Here is an 18,397-nt window from a genome sequence, read left to right as displayed (position 1 = left end):
GTTAGGTCGTTCGGTTTCATTGCTATGTTTCTAGGTTTATCGCACACCCTTACTCGGTAAATATTGGATTAACTTATGAAAGATGCTTCATGTTGACTTAGGGTACATTTAAAAGATCGTTAAGCTTCATTTTGATACATGGTAATACTCTTCAATCCATATATATGTTTTGAGAGGGATTGGTACGGAAATAAGTTCATTTTCGAACTCAAACCATATATATGTTTTGAGAGGGATTGGGTTTATCTAAACAATGCAAGACCCAAAATTAAGAGTCTCGTATGGGGTCTATTTGGTACACGGATTAATGAACCTAAAGCTTGTTGGGGATATACTGGTCATGTTTTAAGTGATGAACCATATTATTTTTAGTTTAGACTAAAAATAAATATGCAAAATACTTTGATTGAGTCTAAAATCTTCAAATCTGACGTGGAGTTCAAAACCCAGTCAAATGGGCCGTCGTGTACTTCTCTAACTGTTATAGTGTTTGTACGATAAAACATTTTCTCACCTTCTTAAAAACCGACACTTTAGCCAATATTCGAAGACCTGAATCCTATTATGACCTCTTTAGAAAGCATATTTTATCCTTGTATATTTGATACTCATTTCATCCATACATATAAATATTTTTGAGGTTTTCTTAAGTCAAATATTGCTAAATTTGACTGATGATATTTATAAATATAAATTAATTCACATATAAAGAGTTATATGCTATGATAGTAGAGTTCATGATAAATCAATTAACATCATTTTTATGTTATTAATCTTTTTTTTGCCAAAATTAAAAACATTGGCTTAAATAAAATTTTACTCGTATGTGTGAACCGGCTGAGAGTGTTAGTGTTAATTTAATTTTATGCTGCCGCATCTTGGAGACAAAAAGTAGTTGTTTGTTCATGTATACTGTTGCCTAGTTATTTCCAAAGGACTTCATGTCACTACTAAGTTAGACAACATCCTAGATGACCAGCTAGAGTAGAGGTCCACTGATTTTAGATCACAATGTGTATACAGGATACACACTATTCCTGCACAAAACCCTCCACTGTATAGGCTCCGGGTTCTGTCGAATTATATAACTAGCAGTACGCAAACAAAACACTGATACCTAAGACTATCTATGCTAGCTTGTTATCGGACCTTACAATCGCGCATCACAAGCCACAAAGTCACATATTTTCACGCGAAATACAGGATTGGGTGGTTTTCAGGCTTTAAACTCACAACGCCAACCCCCTACCCTCCCACCTATATTTCATGCAATAGGGCGTTCTATTATTTTTTTTACCTTTGCTGTATAAAACATTGGCCAACTATTTGAATATCAAAACAACTTCAAATTAAAAAAATAACTATGTAATTGTAGATCCCATCGAAACCTACAATTTCATATAAAGATTGCCTCCAAACCCGTATGAACAGCTATTAATTTTTGAAAAACACTAAAATTTAAATTAGTTGCGCTGACTCATAATTAGAGCCAGCAAGGATGCCTCGAACACTTTCTATGACTTCTCATAATAAGAGCCGCCTCGTATAGTCTTCAATAAATTTGTGACGCTAGATAAAACTTGGGGGCCAGGACTTATATATATCGCTGTCGGCAACTATTACAAGCTAGTACGGATGGCCTATCTGGAAAAAATCACCAATCGCGATGGTATAAGGAATGGAAGTTCAACTTGTCTGGAGGTTGCTACGCTTGTGTATTCTGGGATTTGAATTTTGCAACAATAAAATCATCAATGTTTTTAACAAATTAATTATATTAATACATGACCAAGAAAACTGGTGTAGTAGCGCCTATACCCTCCTTTGCCTTGTGCGCCTCGTTAGCTTATTATAGTGCTCTTGAAGCAGGAGCTGGCAGCACGATGGTGTTATTAGGTGCTCCTCGATCATGTCCTCGCCTATACCAATTTTTAGGCTCCGTTTATTTGAGATTATAATCCACTCAGATTATATAAGTTAGATTATGGATCAAGAATACTACAGTAAAATATTACATTGGGACCACAAATAATCTTAGCTTATTTCAGATTATATGTATATTTGTGATCCATGATGCTCTTTTACCCCACTACCCTTGGACCGTAATCTAGGTTATATAATCTAGAGGGGGAAACAAACAGGTTCTAATCGAAGACCAGACCTTGAGCGTAACAAATTAAAAACTCATCAATGATGGCCCATGTATCGCATTGAAAGAAAGGAGGTCACTGTGATCAAATTTTGGTCATCCTTTTGCAGCAAGCCTGATAAAATCTCGATCGCTAAATCAACCAAATTTGGGTATGGATCTTAGGCTTTGATCGACCTGCTTGAAGTTCTTACACTGGAAGAGTTGTTATAACTTATAAGTGACTACAATAATTTTCGCTCCGCGATACAGCTGACATCTGGTGATACTTGAACAGATTTTCAAAGAAAAGATATATCCTTGAGTTATTGTGAATCTAGCTAGCTAGACGCTCTTCTTGTGAACATCGGATTCAACTGACGAAACTGCAGCAGCCGGCACCTGCGAGCATGAGCAGAGGCCACGCAAAACTAAAACTACAGCAATCACAACGAATGGGACGTAGAACTGAACCAGCTTCGGTGTTGCTCTCCCGGACCCCAACATCTCCCCAAACATGGCAGACTGAAATGCATGAACAAGATGAAAATTAGTTGAAAATTGAAAGAATTTGCCCAACAAACCTGCTACTTAAATTTCACCTTATTTTTACCAAGTCCAGTTAAATTAAAGCTAAGATTCAGTATGTGGGTAAGAACAACACAGGAGGAAGGTCGACAGTTACCAAGTATGTAAGCATGAAGACGCCGGCCATGAGGGAGGTGGTGGCGGCCCAGCGGCGGCGCGCGAGAACGCCGTAGAGGTTGGCGACGCAGACCGGCCAAAGGAAAGCGAGGGCGAGCCAGACGAGGCCGCGGAAGAACGGCGGCGGGTCAGCGACGAGGTAGTGGTCGACCTCAGCCGCGAACCATCGGTAGACGTTCACCAGCGGCGCCGGGTAGAGGCGCCGCGACAGGACGACCTGGGAGTCGAACAGTGGCGCCGCCACGGCGATGAGCAGCGAGAAGAGCGCCGCCACCGCGTCAGCCGCCTTCGAGACGACGGCCATTGTTGCCATTGGGTTGCGCGGCGAGGTTGGATTTGGAATTAATGATCTGGTTTGGGGGATGGGATCGGGATGGAGTTGCTGGCTTGCTACACCTGCTTGAAATGTACTTCTTGATCGGTTCTATAGGGAGTTCTATGGGGGATGGGCCGGGGACGGAGTTTCTGCACCTGTTTCATCTTCAACAACAATTTCGGTCGGTAACACCAATCGGAACTAAAGAGTCACTTTAGTCTCCACGAATCACGAAATTTAGATCCGGGACTAAACGGTCCCCCACAGATGAATTCAAAAGGATAACATCCCCTACTCAGTCGGATATGCTGTGTAGGTAAGATGGTAAGGAAGCTACGCGCAAGGTAAAAGGTTGCAGGAGTTCGAATCCCATGCACCGCGCACGTGCATATTTCGCGTGAAAAATCGCGTGACATGTGACTTACGACGTGCGCGTGGGGGGAGCCTCAATCGCGTGACTTGTGACTTACAACGTGTGCATGGGAGAGCCTTCCGGGAATTTATAATATTTTTTACGCAAAAACCCTTTAGTCCCGGTTGGTATTACCAACCGGGACTAAAGGTTTATCTTTAGTCCTAGATAGATAAAAGATTCGAGATTAAAGATGGGGAACTTTAATCCCGAATTATTAGTCCCAGTTAGATTTTCGAGACCTATGCATCTCTCCAACCGGAACTAATGCTCAGTTTTCTACCAGTGAATGGAGTTCTTATTGATCAGTTCTACAGGGAGTTCATGTCAAACTCATTATTTTTTTTTACTTGTCCCACTTATTTGGTATTTCTCAGTATTTTTTTCAGTACCTCTATGTATTTTTTTTTATCTTTCCACCATAGGATTCATCTAGACGGAGAGCACTTATTTTATCTAACCATAATAAAAATCATCATTGTCTAGTACTTTCTTCATTTCAAATTGTAGTTTTTTTTGTTTTTTCTAGATACATAGATTTTGCTACGCATCTGGACGTAATTTATGTCTATGAAACGGAGGGAGTATTGACAATAAAGGAGTTGTTGATTACTAGAGCTGATAACTGTTGCGTTGTCAAAGCATTAGTGATCTACTGTCCTTGAGCCAAAAGTAGAAAGATACTTGGGGAAGAAACACCAAAAGAAAGACTATATTTTTTCACTTAAGGCTAGCAGAGGGGCCCACCGGTGCCGCCGTGGCGTGGCCTGGAATGCAGCTGCGGAGGAGCTGCACCCAAGCGTGCACGCAGCCGGGTTCGAGCCTGGGCGGGTGCGATCCTCACCTGTGAGACACACCAACCGTGCTAAGCTCGGTTTGCACCAAAGAAAGACTATACGGACACAAGACTTATCCAAATTACCGAATTGTGTACTTCTATCCTCAGTTTGCATAATTCACCCCGCTTCGCTGGCCACACATGCCTTGCCCTAGCTAAGAGGTTGTTACATCTGTATATCTCCCTTGAGTATAGTATATGGCTGATTCGGGGTTTATCCATATTCGGGCGTTTGCATTTTACAAAAACAATTGCAGTAGATTCCTGCGTACACAGGCTCATCTTTTACGGTTAAACTATGAAAGAAGTGGGTCATGAGACCATTTTCTATCGCTGATACATTCTTGTGATAGAAAATAGTTAGCTAACCATCTTGTTCATCACGTTAGTGAAACCTTGGTGGGTCGTTGGCTAACTTGTTGACCCTCCAGCAACATATACTAGTGGTAGCGTTTGTCCGCCGTTTGTTTTTGCCGCTATTCATAATCTTTATGCTTTTGCATTTTTTACCTGCGACTTGAGTGCATTATTTGGACTTTTAGAGTAGCTTGATAGTCTACTTTACTCTAGGTTGCAAAAATGGGTGGGTGCATTGTATAAATCTTCGAAACATATCTACATAGATATGGACATATTTATCTTGAAAAGGTTTTAGGAAAAAGAAACATAAGTTTGGTTTTTACTTTTTAAGCTGCAGTAACTCATCCCTTGCTCCACTGATTACGGACGCCCACCAATTTTCCTTACAAGCTTGCAACTGATTTTATTTTATTTTCTTACAAACTTGCACCAAGCAATTATGGGCGGCCAGCCTCTTGCCAAAACTCTTCCTGGCGTACGTTAGGGGTTAGAGAAAAAAAAGATTATTCTGTGGCTTTCGGAAGAACGCGTAGAAGTAGCATTGGTGGTGACGATTTCGTGTTAGCTCAATCTGTTTCGTAAGAAAAAAAGATCATGATAAATGCGCGACACTGCCACTCCGGCCATGCCGTGGCGATTGATGCAGGTTCGGAGGAGGCGGTGCGACGGTGATGGGAGCCCATAAACTGAGCGTGTCAACAGTGGCGAGGGCCACCGCGGCGCTATGGGAACTCTGCCAGAGGCAATGGGTTGTTTTCCCTTTTGGGAAAAGTAATGGATGCTGTTGTTGGAGCACGTGGGAGATTCTATACCTCCGTTCCGTTTACTGTCTGTTTCTCGCTCCCCGTTCCAAATTGCAGGTTATTTTGGTTTTTCTAGATTCGTAGATATTATTATGCATCTAAACATACACTAGATGCATAATAATATCTATACACCTAGAAAAGCTAAAACAACCTACAATTTATAACGGAGGGAGTATTTGTTTTTCAAGTGACAATTCCAAACTGTACATTTGAGATTCGATGGTTGTAATCAGTCGATGTCGTCGTCTAGAATGATACATGCCGAGCTAGGGAGGCATACATGAGAGAGCATAGCTCAGCTGGTAATATTTCCTATGGTGAAATCTATCCATTCAAAGTCCTCAATTTAGCATGGGCGCTCGCATTTTTTTTATTTCTGGATTTAATCGGCGTTATTCTTTCAGTGGTAGACGACGTTCTTATCGATAGTGAGCGTTACTGGTGACTTCATCAATCTCAAGATTTGCCAACTTAATATCTCAAAGGTATTTATAAAGGTAAAATTGTGTACATGTATTTGTAGGCATGAACGTGGGTGCACACATGTGCTTGTCTATGTCAGTAATGTGTCTTGAAAAAGATGACGGAAAACCAATATATTTGTGGCACATGTGCGGCGTGCACTAGGGCGAAGCCAAGTAGTGTTTGCCTGGTGCACATGCACCATGGTAAAAAGCTATTTTCCCTTGTTAATAGCCCATAATCACCTCATGTGCACTCCCCTTTGGTCAAACTGATGCACCAGGCAGAGAGTACTCTTCCCGTTGCCGCTGGGTCTGGACAAGGCGTGCAGCAAGCCAATCAACTCCGTTGCCGTAGCCAAATTAGCTATAAATTGCTATATCCATCGATGGGGTACACACGTGTTTGTTCAGAACTTTAAGCTTGCATAAATGCATAATGTTTGCACTATTTGAAGATTAATTATATGTGCCTTCACAGTTCTAATAACTGCTCAAGCATCTAGAATCTTGATTTAGTATTTAGGAATAGAGGAATCACACATTCATAAAAATATATCTTCTCACAGGTCCAAGCATCAGGTGGCCACTCGTGAGACAGCAAACCAAGATTGCTCAGCATCGATGATTCTTCCTTGTTTACTCAAGTGCATTCTAGTTAAATAAATTGCTTTAAGAGATATAGACATAAGCGATTACATCATTTTCTTTCTACAAAGCACATATACATCCCTACGCACCCTGCTAACTGCCAAATGCATGTGCACATACTCTACCCTTTACCCCTTTGAATGCCTATGAGATTGGGAGAGAATAAAAATTCCATCATGATCGGAATCACTATTCATCCGAAATATCGCTCTCTTCGCTGAAAGATCTACCTTCTAAACTTAAATTTCATCTGAAATTTCAAGAATTTCGATCATTTTGATGGGAATCCAAAAAATACTGAAAATGAAATTTAAAACCCAAATTGGGACTACAAATCTTGAGACCTACCGTTCATTCCTTGAAACTTTGAAAGTATAATTAGTCGTAAATGCATCCAATCGTGCTTAACTGGATGTTCGAATCTGGTTGGATATGTTCCACCATAAGAAACCTAAGCAAGTCTTTATTTTCTTATCTTTGATTTATGTTTACCAAGAAAAATGCTTTAATAATTATATTATAATATTATACACTTTACAGATGTAAATAGAAAAACAATGGCCAAATCCGCCCACATTTGACAATTATCTTTCAACAAAACTATCAAATAGAAGAGTGTGGTCGGAGTAGGCGGATATGTATGCATGCCAAGACGATGCACCAGGGTTCTCTGAGCTCTAGCTTTGCCCCTGGTGCATGGGATGTCATCTGTCATCATATATGCCTTAAGCAACACGTCATTGAACGATTACGTGCATATGCCTCTCCTAGCATCAGGAGTACACACGGGTAGAGAAAAGACCTTCCATCCTAACTAAAGAGCTACCTTTAATCCCGGTTGTAACAGCTAGTGGGACGAGGGGGCTTTTTATCCTGGTTAGAAACACCAGCCGGACTAAAAGGTCCCCCTTTAATCCTGGTTGGAATTACCAACCGGGACTAAAAGGGGGACCTTTAGTCCTAACTGTATTTTCAACCGGGACTAAACGCCTCCCCGGAACCTTTAGTCTCCCTCCTCTCTCTCCTCCTTCTCTCCTCCTCTCCCCTCCCTTATCTTCTTTCCTACTCTCCCCTCCCTTCTCCGGCCGCGGCGCGCGTCGTCGTGCCGCCGTCGGACCTGCATAGGGACCTCAGCAACCTGCTGTGGAAGAAGCAGGGCGCGGACGTCGTGATCGATGTCTGCGGCGAGGCCACGTACGACGCACACGGCTGGCTGCTGGCGGCGCGGTCCCCGGTCTTCGAGGCGGAGCTCTTCGCCGCGGCGAAGGAGAAGGTGCCCGGCGGCACCGTCCGCCGCCGCATGGAGGTCAAGGGCATGGAGCCCAGGGTGTTCGAGGCGCTGCTCCGCTTCGTGTACACCGACGCGCTGCCAGAAGCGGAGGAGGGGGACCAGGACGACGCCGTCGCCATGGCGCGGGCCCTGCTCGCGGCGGCGCGGAGGTAGAAGCTCGAGAGGCTGGGGCTGGTGTGCGAGGAGGCGCTGTGCGAGCGCATCGACATGGGCACGGTGGCCGGGACCATGGTGGCGGCGGAGCAGCACGGCTGCCGCGCCCTAAAGGCCGCGTGCCTGGAGTTCCTCACCCGCCCGGGGAATCTCAAGGCGGTCATGGAGACGGAAGAGTTCGAGAAGATGAGAGCCAGCTGCCCTAGTGTTATGTTGGAGCTTCTCGTGAAGCAAATGGCGGCCAAGTTAATTTAAACCAAATGCTATATACACATACAGTTATATTGTAGGTTTTTTATTTTCGTCTCTTTTTTTGCATCCAGTGTACTAGCAGAGTGGCTATCTTTTGGCAAAATTGAAAATTTGAAGTTCGTTAGGGTTAATCTATATCTATACTATCTATCTATCTATCTATCTATCTATCTATACTATAAAGATCCAGAACAATTGAAAACACTTCCTACTCAAAGTTAAACTCCCTTACCAGGACCTACTTGACAGGTGGAGAGGGGTACCAAAGTTTTGAGAAAGGGTGAAAACAAAGCTTTCTAAAATGGTTCTGCCTTTTTTGGCTTCTTTTTTCACCGTGAAAGAATTTTACCCACATGTGCACCCACCTCGTCCCACCCGTCAATTTTGCATCGAGATCACCGTGCCCCCTGTGCTTGCCATGTTTGGCGCGTACCTGTTTGTCCACTCGTTAATTATGCGTCAAGATTTTTGGTCCAAGACTTTTCCTCCGTGTGAGACATCCACCCGTGCACGTTAATCACGGTGATTAGAAAGGAAGCTTATTCACCCATCCAACGGTGATTTAGAAAAGGAATCTTAATCATGGTGATTTTTTTCCTTTTGCTTCAAATCACGTCACGTTGTTTCCTTTACCTCTGCTTGAGTCACGCATTGGTTTCTTCTGCTTGTATCACATCATGAAGGACGTCTCCTTTTGAGCTATCATTGTCGTGTGCCTCCAAGCCGTATTCGGTGCTAAGGGGCCGCCGCCGCTGCACGCCTGCAAAAGGTAGACCTCTACGTTTGGCTTGCCGATCCTACCCCAGCGCCCACAGGTGCCTCCAAGTCCACCTTGCCAAGCAGGCCGACATCTCACAGCTGTAAACTGAAGGCAAGGTCAGGCCCTCCACGCTATCCTCTCAATATTCCTTTTGTCTGATCTTTCTATGGTTTACAATCTCAATGTTCTTTATTCTCAGCACCTCTTCGCAGCCATCGCCCAGCTAACCTTCTACAGCAACCGTGGTTTCTACAGTGAGCTCACCTCGTGTGTACGAGGCGGCCGCATTCTCCGATTAACATGCACATGCTTAGTTTGTCACCCAGGTAATGTTTTGCGTCTCCTCATTGGTCAATGCCAGATGATTAGTGTAATATACACTGGTATATCGATTAGATCTAATCCCTCTCATCTTGCAGGAGTTTTTTTAGCTATTCATATCCGATGGATCATCATTGTCCACTTGGTGATAAGACAAACGCAATTGGCCCCAGATCTGGACGTGGTCGTAAGAGGTCAAAAGGAAAATTTGGCCGGCCTCATTTGGCAGTAGAAGACACAGTTGTTGGCGCGGAGCATGGTATATATCTTTTCTTTTCATCTCGAATTACTTGGTTTTGTTTTTGTCTGCTCATCATTTCAGTTTCAAACTTGCAATTCTTGAAGAAAATGAAAATGTTGATCCGGTAGAACTTAAAAGGTGAAAGAGAAGAGATAAATATGCCAGTTTGGCATAGGACGAAAAGGAGAAGAGGCGTGCAAAGGCCAGGGAAGGCTGAAGGCAAAACAATCAAGCCACCACAACACTTGGAATACCTCTGTCCCCTTTAGAGGATATTACACTCCCTATCAGACCAAGCTTTGCTATGACTATTAATAAAGCTCAGGGACAGACGATACCTAATGTCGGCATATATCTCCCTGAACCCATGTTCTCGCACGGACAGCTTTATGTTGCGTTGTCAAGAAGTGTTTCCCGAAAGACTACATGGGTTTTGGTGAAACCTAACAATGATGTTGACTCTCCTAGGACGAGAACTAAGAACATTGTTTATAACGATGGGACGAGAACTAAGAACATTGTTTATAACGATGTGTTGGAAGCATAATAATACATGTCAGTTTGATAATGTGTATATAAGTATTATTTATTTATTTTTATTATTGGATACGGTAACAATTCAACTTATGATTCATAACACGATGAAGAATATTTGGAACTGGTTGGCTATCTGTTAACTGCTGCCTGGCTACATGGACGCACAACGGCTCAATCAGCCTGACGTCACATGCAGCCTTTTATTATCAGAGTTTAGTTCAGATGTAAATAATATTTTTTACTTCGTCAACTGTAAATGGAGATTGATGTTCAGTTGATGGGATATGTATCGTTATGTGATACTAGATGCAAGCTCCCGTCCGTGTGTTAAGGGGTGTTGTTTGTGATGTAGTTTTTCCATTTGCTAGCATGCATCTTATTGGATGGTGGCATAAGATCCATCTCAAACAAAGTATGAAATTTATGTAGTCCATGTGATTGTTTGTGCTATGCAAAATAAGTAACTATATTGTATGGATGAAGTAGTTATAGTATGTTTTTTAATTAAGAATTACAGTATGGTTTCAATTTTCTATCGTAAATAATTACAATATACTTATTAATGTACGAATTATAGGCCGACCTCAAGTGTGATAGACTCATAGGTCTCTAAGTTCTTTTTCTAAAATACGTGCCGCACGTGCACAGTGGTTTATAAGCATCGATCAATATTTTGTTGCAACAGTATTTTTGTCTTTTATTCAGCTATACTTCATTATCTCTTGCTGTTGCTGACTTGCTGTGAGAAAACTTCTCTTGTTTCATTTGCTTGAATTTCACTAGCTTGTTCGATATCCATGCCGATGAATGCTTGAAATTGTAGCTTTTCTTGAAGCAGTTGGTAAATTTAAATCAAACTGAAGTCCATCAATGTAGTTGTAGACTTGTTTTCACTTTGCTGCAATGTGAAACCCGATTAAACTAAAAGCAGTTGGGGGATTGGAGGAATAACAGTAAAGAAACAAAAACAATATTTAGAAGCAGGTGGGGCCAGGAGAAAATAAAAAGCAGGTGGCGGACTGGACGAAATAACAGTCAAAAAACAGTAAAAACAGAGGGTACAATGTTAAGGTGGGGTTCGAACACTAACAGCACTTATACAAAATATAAATATCCCAGCATCAAGTTGTGCTTGTGTTTGTGATATACTCCCTCCATTTTAAATTGTAGATCATTTTAGTTTTTCTAGATAATACTATGTATCTAGATATAATATATATTTAGATGCATAGCAAAAGTGAATTGTTATAATACAAAATTATCCTTGGTACAACATAACTGCTATATTTGGATAATATTTGAGGACAGTACGACAATTACACCGTCACATTTACACTACCCTACATCCTGGTTCGGATCTTCTAGTGACTTTCTCTTCGGTTTGGGGCATGGCCCCTTCTTCAACACGTCTTTTTCCCGTGTGATTGCTTGTTTGCGCCCGCGCTCTTTTGAACCACTCTGACATGTGTTCGACGAAATTGCGCAATGCCAATCGATCTTTACTCAGCTACGTCTTCCGAAGCCTGCAAACAACTCTCGGCGCCAGCTTTCGCCAATGCCTCTTGTCGTCCTCTTGGATGCATGGGTTCGGTTCAGCACCGGAATAACCTGTGAGGCCCAAACACAGCTACAGAACACCTTTTCACCACGTGGGCTACATTGTTATTTTAAATTTCACACTGGTACTTACTTCTTTATATAATTAAAATTGCATTCTTTTTGGGAGGTAGAGAGTAGCTGTTAGAGATGAGCCCAGTTTTTAGGCTAGGTTCTCCCTGGCTTTAGTTGGCCTGGTCATAGAGTATTGCCGATGAATCATATTAATTGTGTCCTGGCCAAATTTTACATATAGCTGTTTTACAATTAAAACTTTACCACCCGTGCGCGTCGTACGTGGCCTCCCCGCCGACGTCGATCGTGACGTCCGTCGCCGTCTTCTTGCACAGGAGGTCGCTGAGGTGCTCGTGCAGGTCGGGCGGCGGCATGACGGCACGGGCAGCGGCGCCATTCGCGTCGTCGTCATCGCTGGTGCTCAGGGCCCAGTCCTTGATGACGGTGATGTCACACAGGATGGCGAAGCGGTTGTCCCGGAGGCACCCGGACTCCTCCAGGTCTTTCCACCGGATGAAGTCCTGGAACCCCTGCTTCCGGCCGTGTTCGCGACCGAAGACGCAGATCTCCGTCGAGCGGCTGAACCTCGGCACCGGCTTCCCGGCATGGTCGAGCAGGCTGAACGTGAACTCGAGGGGGTCCGTTTTCTGCTCGCCAGCGTAGACGAGCGCGACGGAGATGTACTTGTCCCTCCAGCTGTTGCCGTAGCCGTAGGGCTCGTACTTGATCTGCCAGTTGTAGCCGCCGGCCTCGAAGGTCTTGGACGTCGCCGACCAGTCCATTGGGAGCTTCGTGGAAGGGACGCACCCGTCGATGGTGAGCTTGTGCTGCCCGCTCACCTCTCGCCATAGGATGGTGGACGCCGAGGAGCGCGAGAGCCGGCGGCCGGCGGCGGACAGCATCGTCGCTAGGTTTTGGGCCTTGGCACCATGCAGATGGAACCAGGAGACCAGGAAGGAGGAGGATCTTTATATGTTTGCTCAAATATACATGTGGGCTACGAGCCTACGAGGAATTTGCGAACGACAGGAAACGATCTGTTTGCAAATGAACTGAACGGCGATCGTTTGGTTTTTTTAGGTTTAGATTCGTAATCAAGATTGGAATGTAATGGTTCTCATCTGCAAATACTGGTGTCCAAGCTGCCCACGACGTGCCATGTTTATATATTTATATATATAATAAATATAACAAACATTCATCAGCGCGTATCGCGTATTAGACGCTATCCTCCGGCGATCTCTTTGCGTGCCGATCGACGCCATGGCGGCGGCCGCCGCCGCTTTGCTACTGTCCGCCGCCGCCCGCCGGTGCTCGCGCTCGGCCTCCACCATCGGCCGGCGAGAGGTGACCGACTGCCACAGCCTCACCATAGACGGGTACGCGACGTCGAGGAAGATCCCGAAGAACTGGTTCTCGTGGTCGCAGCCCTTCGAGGCCGTCGGCCACCGCTGGCGAATCAAGTACCACCCCAACGTCGCCGAGTCCTGGTGGAGGGACGGCCACATCTCCCTCTACCTCGAGCTCGAGGTCGACAGCTTCTATGGCGTCTACCGGATCACGGACCCCGTAGACTTCAAGTTCACCCTGCTCGATCAGGCAGGGAACCCGGTGTACAGCCGCGGCGTCGAGGCGCACGTCTTCAGCAACGCGTCGAGGCTCAACGGGTTCAAGGAGTTCATCAAGTGGAAAGATCTGGCCATGTCGGGGTGTCTCAAGGACGACACCTTCACCGTCAGGTGCGACATCACCGTCTTCGAAGATTGGACCGAAGAAGGCGGCGACGGCACCGGCGGTGGCGACGCTGCAGCTCCGGTGGCGCGTGTCGTTGTGCCGCCGTCCGACCTGCGGGAGCACCTTAACAAACTGCTGTGGAAGAAGCAAGGCACGGACGTCATGATCAATGTCGCCGGGGAAACCTTTGAGGCTCATGGGTGGCTCCTCATGGCACGGTCACCGGCCTTCGAGGCGGAGCTGCTCGACGCAACCGCAACCAAGGAGAAGCTACCCGGTGGCGCCCGCCGTCGCATGGAGATCAAAGGCGTGGAGCCCAAGGTGTTCAAGGAGATGCTCCACTTCATGTACACCGACGCGCTGCCGGAGATGGAGGAGGAAGAGGTCGTGGCGATGGCCCAGGGCTTGCTTGCCGCAGCGCATAGGTTCAAGCTTGAGAGGCTGAAGCTGATGTGCGAGGAGATGCTGTGCAAGCGCATCGATGTGAACACGGTGGTCGGTACCTTGGCGGTGGCAGAGGAAAATGGTTGCCATGCTCTCAAGGCTGCGTGCTTGGAGTTCATCGCTCATCCTGAGAATATGAAAGCGGTTATGGAGACTGAAGGGTTTCAGAAGATAAAAGGCAACTGCCTTGCTCTCATGTTGGATGTTGTGATGAAGCAGTTGGCCTGAGTGACCATACATCAATCATAGTCGGTTTTGGTTTATGATAACTTGATAAGAGTTGTGCTATTTCTGGGATGACAGATTTTGTGTCCAAAATTTGTCTAAACTTTGTCCATTTGTCCGCTTTAATTATCATACATTGTTTGATTGCTCTGAGATTGAATATGTGTTGGAATCAAGCTTGATTGGTGCCTGCAATCCAGAACCCTTGGCCTTCCTTATATTGAAATGAAATGTGTTGTATGGTTATCAAAAGTTTGTTTCTTTTATTGTGCAAACATTTCCAGTTTAATTTAGTTTCACAAGCTGCTTATAGTTTTAACTGCACACTTTTACAAATGTAACGGACTGTAAGTGGAGTTGCTAGAGTAAGTAATTAGTAAATTTTCATTTTTGTTGCCATTTGCCTCTTTCATTTTTCTCATTGCTACCTTGATATAACAGTGCACATGAGTTATAGTACAGTACAGTTTGATTCATATTTTTTAATTAATTTAAATTTTTTTATTTCCATTTGATGTTTGTTAAGTATATAGCTTATCCTTAATTTGAAGCAATTTGAAGTAACTTTAGTTCATTTGTCTTGTCTTTGTTCTAGTCAATTAGATGAGATTGTACTGTCTTGGTCCTGTTTTGCTGACATGCATGCTTTGATCCAAACAGTGGTGATCCTGTCCTCTGGTTTACCAGCACGAGGTACGATGTCAGATTTGATTGGCACACAATCTGACAGATTTTGGTTATAAAAATCTGTCCCCAGATGACTATATGTGTCCCTGCGATAATATTAAATTATATTAAATTAACGTTTTAGCAAAAGGTTTGGTTTATACTAGTTTGGTTTATGTTGAACCTGTTCAACTAGTTTTTGGCCTCATTATTGATTTCAGCTACTATATTCATTGAGAAAATTGTCATATATATGTAATGAGAAACAGAGAACTGCCAGCGTCGAGGAGGGATATTCGTTATGTGTTCATATGTTTCACAAACTGCATATGGAAAAGATGTGGCTTGTTAGGTTATATATATCATAGCAAGTTTCTTTGTAACCACGCAGATTATGCAGTGTGGTGCACGAAACCGTCACAGTTTTTATTTAATTTTCAGTTGAACCTCTTCATCTGGGGGGACTTACATTGGTCCATGCTGAAACACCATTATTTCGGTGATGAAATCCAAGTGATCTGTTATATTTATAGAAAAACAATGGCCCATTATGGTAAAAATATTTCACACCAGAAAATTCAATTCCAATATATATCATGAAAATCGACTCTAGTTTGTGATAGTCTTACCGAGGGTAAGAGGACCTTATAGGTTGTGCAATGGCTTGTCTAGTTAAGGGGTGTACGCACCACTTAGGGGAGGGTTCATCCCCTTGTGACGAAACCTTAGCGGGTTATCACTTATTAGGAAATTTTTGTAAAAGCCTCATAGCGTCACTATACAATCACACCTCGGTAGTGTGATAAGTGCCTACTTTTATACAGTATGGTTGGGTCTAAAGTTCTCTTGAACTTTTACGCAACTTATGGTGAAAGTGTACAACCTCTGTAGAGTGTAAAACTGATATATCAGCTGTGCTCATGGTCAAGAGCGACCTGGACCCTCACATGATTAATAAACTTGAAGATGGACTTAAATCGTTATTCTAGTTATTTCTTGTGGCCTTGCTGAGTACCAATCGTAAGTGTACTCACCCTTGCTTATTGCTGCTCAGAAGAGGAGGTGTGTAAAGTCTTCTGAAGATGATGCTGAGTTCTAGGCGTACGCAGTCCCCAGTCGATTGCCTGTGAAGTTTGGAACTTCGTTTCCAGGATTAAGCTCTATATTTCTGATAGATTCGTAAGTCATTATTTATATTCCGTTACATGATACCGTTACTGTTATTCACTGATGATGTCACTATATGTATAGGATCCTAGTATACATATAGATAGCACTTGGTTTCATTTTAAAACCAGCTGTGTTGCTCAATGTTTCTTCAAGCTTCTCGTGAAGTAAATCCAATCACTCTGTATTGGCTTGTTATCTTTTCTCATTTTACTTTGACATCGGCCAGTACGTGGAAAGATAATAAGAAGCCTCTTATAGACACATCAATCTTTCAGCCGATGTACTGCTTGTTACACCAACGTGACTCATTGCCGCTTTAAGCTTGTACACCACACTACTTGCCGTCCAAGCACCATTGATTTCTGTGCCACAACTCCAACAGCGTGTCAAGCAATAGCAAGTATGCAAAGCAGCTGATGGCACTGTCGTCCGCGCTTGCGCAGGAAATAAATACCAAAGCCGCTGCCTTTTGTTCCTTCCTCATCCGCATAAGGGTGGAGCAGAACATTCATGAATCAAACCAACTTTACTTCTCTGCTCAAATAACTTAGGTTTTTTTGAAGGATTTTTAAATCAAAACATAACCGTGCTCCTCAAATAATTCTCTTAGATCTCTCCTGCTCAAATAGCTTGGTTTTTTGAAGGATTTTTAAATCAAAAGATAACCGTGCTCCTCAAATAATTCTCTCAGATCGCTCAATATGTATGGTTCCTTGCAAGGCATTGGGTTGCTTCTTTTCCCCCTATTTCTAATAAAGCTTTTTTTTGGAGCTCAAGGTAAGGGATGAAAAAGAAGCATACTTGTATTGCATATTTTACAAAGTCAAAAACCGGATCCAAGGAAAAAAAAATAGTCAAACAATCAAATCAAGATGTGCATGTGTGTGGAATTTCTGGATGGAATGTATTTGAGCTCCTTTTTGCACGACTCTCTTTTATCTCTTTTTTCGGATATGGGCTACCTTTTTTCTTCCTTTCTCTCTCTTTTTTTTATGCTTTTGAGCATGGATATTTTTTCTTTTCCTTTCTTCTTTTTTCATAGTCCATACCCTTTTGCATAATGAATATAAAGAGTTATGTTAAAGGGATGGAGTATTTTTGTGTGGATGGAAGGCATGTTTTTGCGTAACTTCCAGTGTAGAAGTCAGCATGAGCATATGTAGGGTGTACGTGATCTTAATCATGAAAGCATGAATATAATCTTTCAAGGCTCACAAACAATTTGATAAAACTCAATGCAAAAATAAGTAGCATATGTATAAGGTTATCAAAGATATCAACATATGGCTTTGGTAGGAATTTATGATATCATTGAGGAGCTAAGCTATTTTTATTTTTGCAAGATAAAATTTCCAAGTATTTTGCAGTAAAAAGTAAGGTTTGTTTCATCATACCATATCTCTTGATAGATCAGCTGACGCCATGCATTATCCATCAAGCCTCATGTGACGAACCATCTGTCACTTTGCCTTTGTCGACTTGCTTGATGCGCCACTCCTGGCTTTGCTCCTAAGCGCAGATGCTGAACTTTCCTCATCTAGGTCTTGGTTAAGCCTGGCGCCGTTCCTTCGTTCCGGCAATCTTACGGCAGCAGCGGCAGCAGTAGCGGCGGCGTCGGCAGCAGTAGCGCCGTCTTGTGATCCTGAGTCCTTGCTGCTCAATAATAACCATCGGCTGCACCATAACTAGACCATTGGCTGATCATCGGCTGCACCGTAACGAACCATCGGCTTCTTGTATTCCCATAGGCCGACGCCTGAACCTGGGCCCTTTTTCCTTCTCAGATGCACAGCCGAACTTGCAGCTAGCTACCACCATCTGTTCATTTGTATCCACCATAAGTGCATGTCTTCTCGAGTGGTCCCTATCGATCTTGATCACGTACAGTATGATGGTCGATCGGCCGGGCAACAGGCGTTGGTCCAGCACGTAATCCCATCCGGCCAAAGTAAGCAACCAGCCATAACGCCTCGTGCTTGTCCGGTGCATGTACGTACCAACACACAGGTAGTAGTAGTACGTGGCTTGCTTGCATTAAGCTTCGGTCTTGTAGCTGTGCCAATGAACGCCTTTGGCAGTCAGTATGATAAGGGCGTGCATCATCGTTGCGCTGCCTCGTCGTCATCGCAAGCGTCGTCTTGTCGGCCACGCGGCCTCGTCGTCGTCTCGGCGCCGGTCTTCTGTGCTTGGCAGCCTTGGGATGCCATCGTCGTCGTCAGCAGCGCCATCTTGTCCCTCGGCTCCGATAACTCCGCGTCGTCGCCATCTTGATCATCCTGGCGCCGCTCCTCCGATTCGGCAACCTTGAAGCATTA

The 18,397-nt window shown here is 43.8% G+C and overlaps 3 protein-coding genes across 3 annotated transcripts; 1 reads left to right on the top strand and 2 right to left on the bottom strand.

The window, feature by feature from the left end:
* Positions 1–2,326: 2,326 nt before the first annotated feature.
* On the bottom strand, positions 2,327–3,390 carry LOC117846902 (uncharacterized). Its single transcript, XM_034728023.2, has 2 exons — positions 2,814–3,390; positions 2,327–2,653 (listed from the first exon to the last, which is right to left on the bottom strand). The coding sequence occupies exons 1-2, from the start codon at positions 3,144–3,146 to the stop codon at positions 2,474–2,476; spliced, it is 513 nt and encodes a 170-aa protein (XP_034583914.1). The 5' UTR covers positions 3,147–3,390; the 3' UTR covers positions 2,327–2,473.
* An 8,713-nt stretch (positions 3,391–12,103) lies between these two features.
* On the bottom strand, positions 12,104–12,745 carry LOC117849304 (uncharacterized). The gene has a single exon (XM_034730858.1). The coding sequence runs from the start codon at positions 12,743–12,745 to the stop codon at positions 12,104–12,106; it is 642 nt and encodes a 213-aa protein (XP_034586749.1).
* Positions 12,746–12,772: 27 nt separating this feature from the next.
* Positions 12,773–14,249, top strand: LOC117849303 (BTB/POZ and MATH domain-containing protein 1). The gene is made up of 2 exons (XM_034730857.1): positions 12,773–12,817; positions 13,272–14,249. Exons 1-2 carry the CDS (start codon positions 12,773–12,775, stop codon positions 14,247–14,249), a joined length of 1,023 nt encoding a protein of 340 aa, XP_034586748.1.
* The last annotated feature ends 4,148 nt before the right edge of the window (positions 14,250–18,397 follow it).

This window comes from Setaria viridis, chromosome 3, assembly GCF_005286985.2.
Source record: "Setaria viridis chromosome 3, Setaria_viridis_v4.0, whole genome shotgun sequence".
In the NCBI taxonomy this organism is placed as follows: Eukaryota; Viridiplantae; Streptophyta; class Magnoliopsida; order Poales; family Poaceae; genus Setaria; species Setaria viridis.
Note: the sequence above shows the minus strand (reverse complement) of the source record. Positions and strands in the feature narration are given on the sequence as shown.

Bases quoted from the DNA above. Each gene is read 5' to 3' on its own strand.
- LOC117849303 (XM_034730857.1), top strand. From the start codon at position 12,773: ATGCAGATGGAACCAGGAGACCAGGAAGGAGGAGGATCTTTATAT. The intron at 12,818-13,271 runs GTTTGCTCAAAT...TCGTGGTCGCAG, and splicing joins AAGGAGGAGGATCTTTATAT to CCCTTCGAGGCCGTCGGCCA.
- LOC117849304 (XM_034730858.1), bottom strand. From the start codon at position 12,745: ATGCTGTCCGCCGCCGGCCGCCGGCTCTCGCGCTCCTCGGCGTCCACC.
- LOC117846902 (XM_034728023.2), bottom strand. From the start codon at position 3,146: ATGGCAACAATGGCCGTCGTCTCGAAGGCGGCTGACGCGGTGGCGGCG. The intron at 2,654-2,813 runs GTAACTGTCGAC...CATGCATTTCAG, and splicing joins TCTTCATGCTTACATACTTG to TCTGCCATGTTTGGGGAGAT.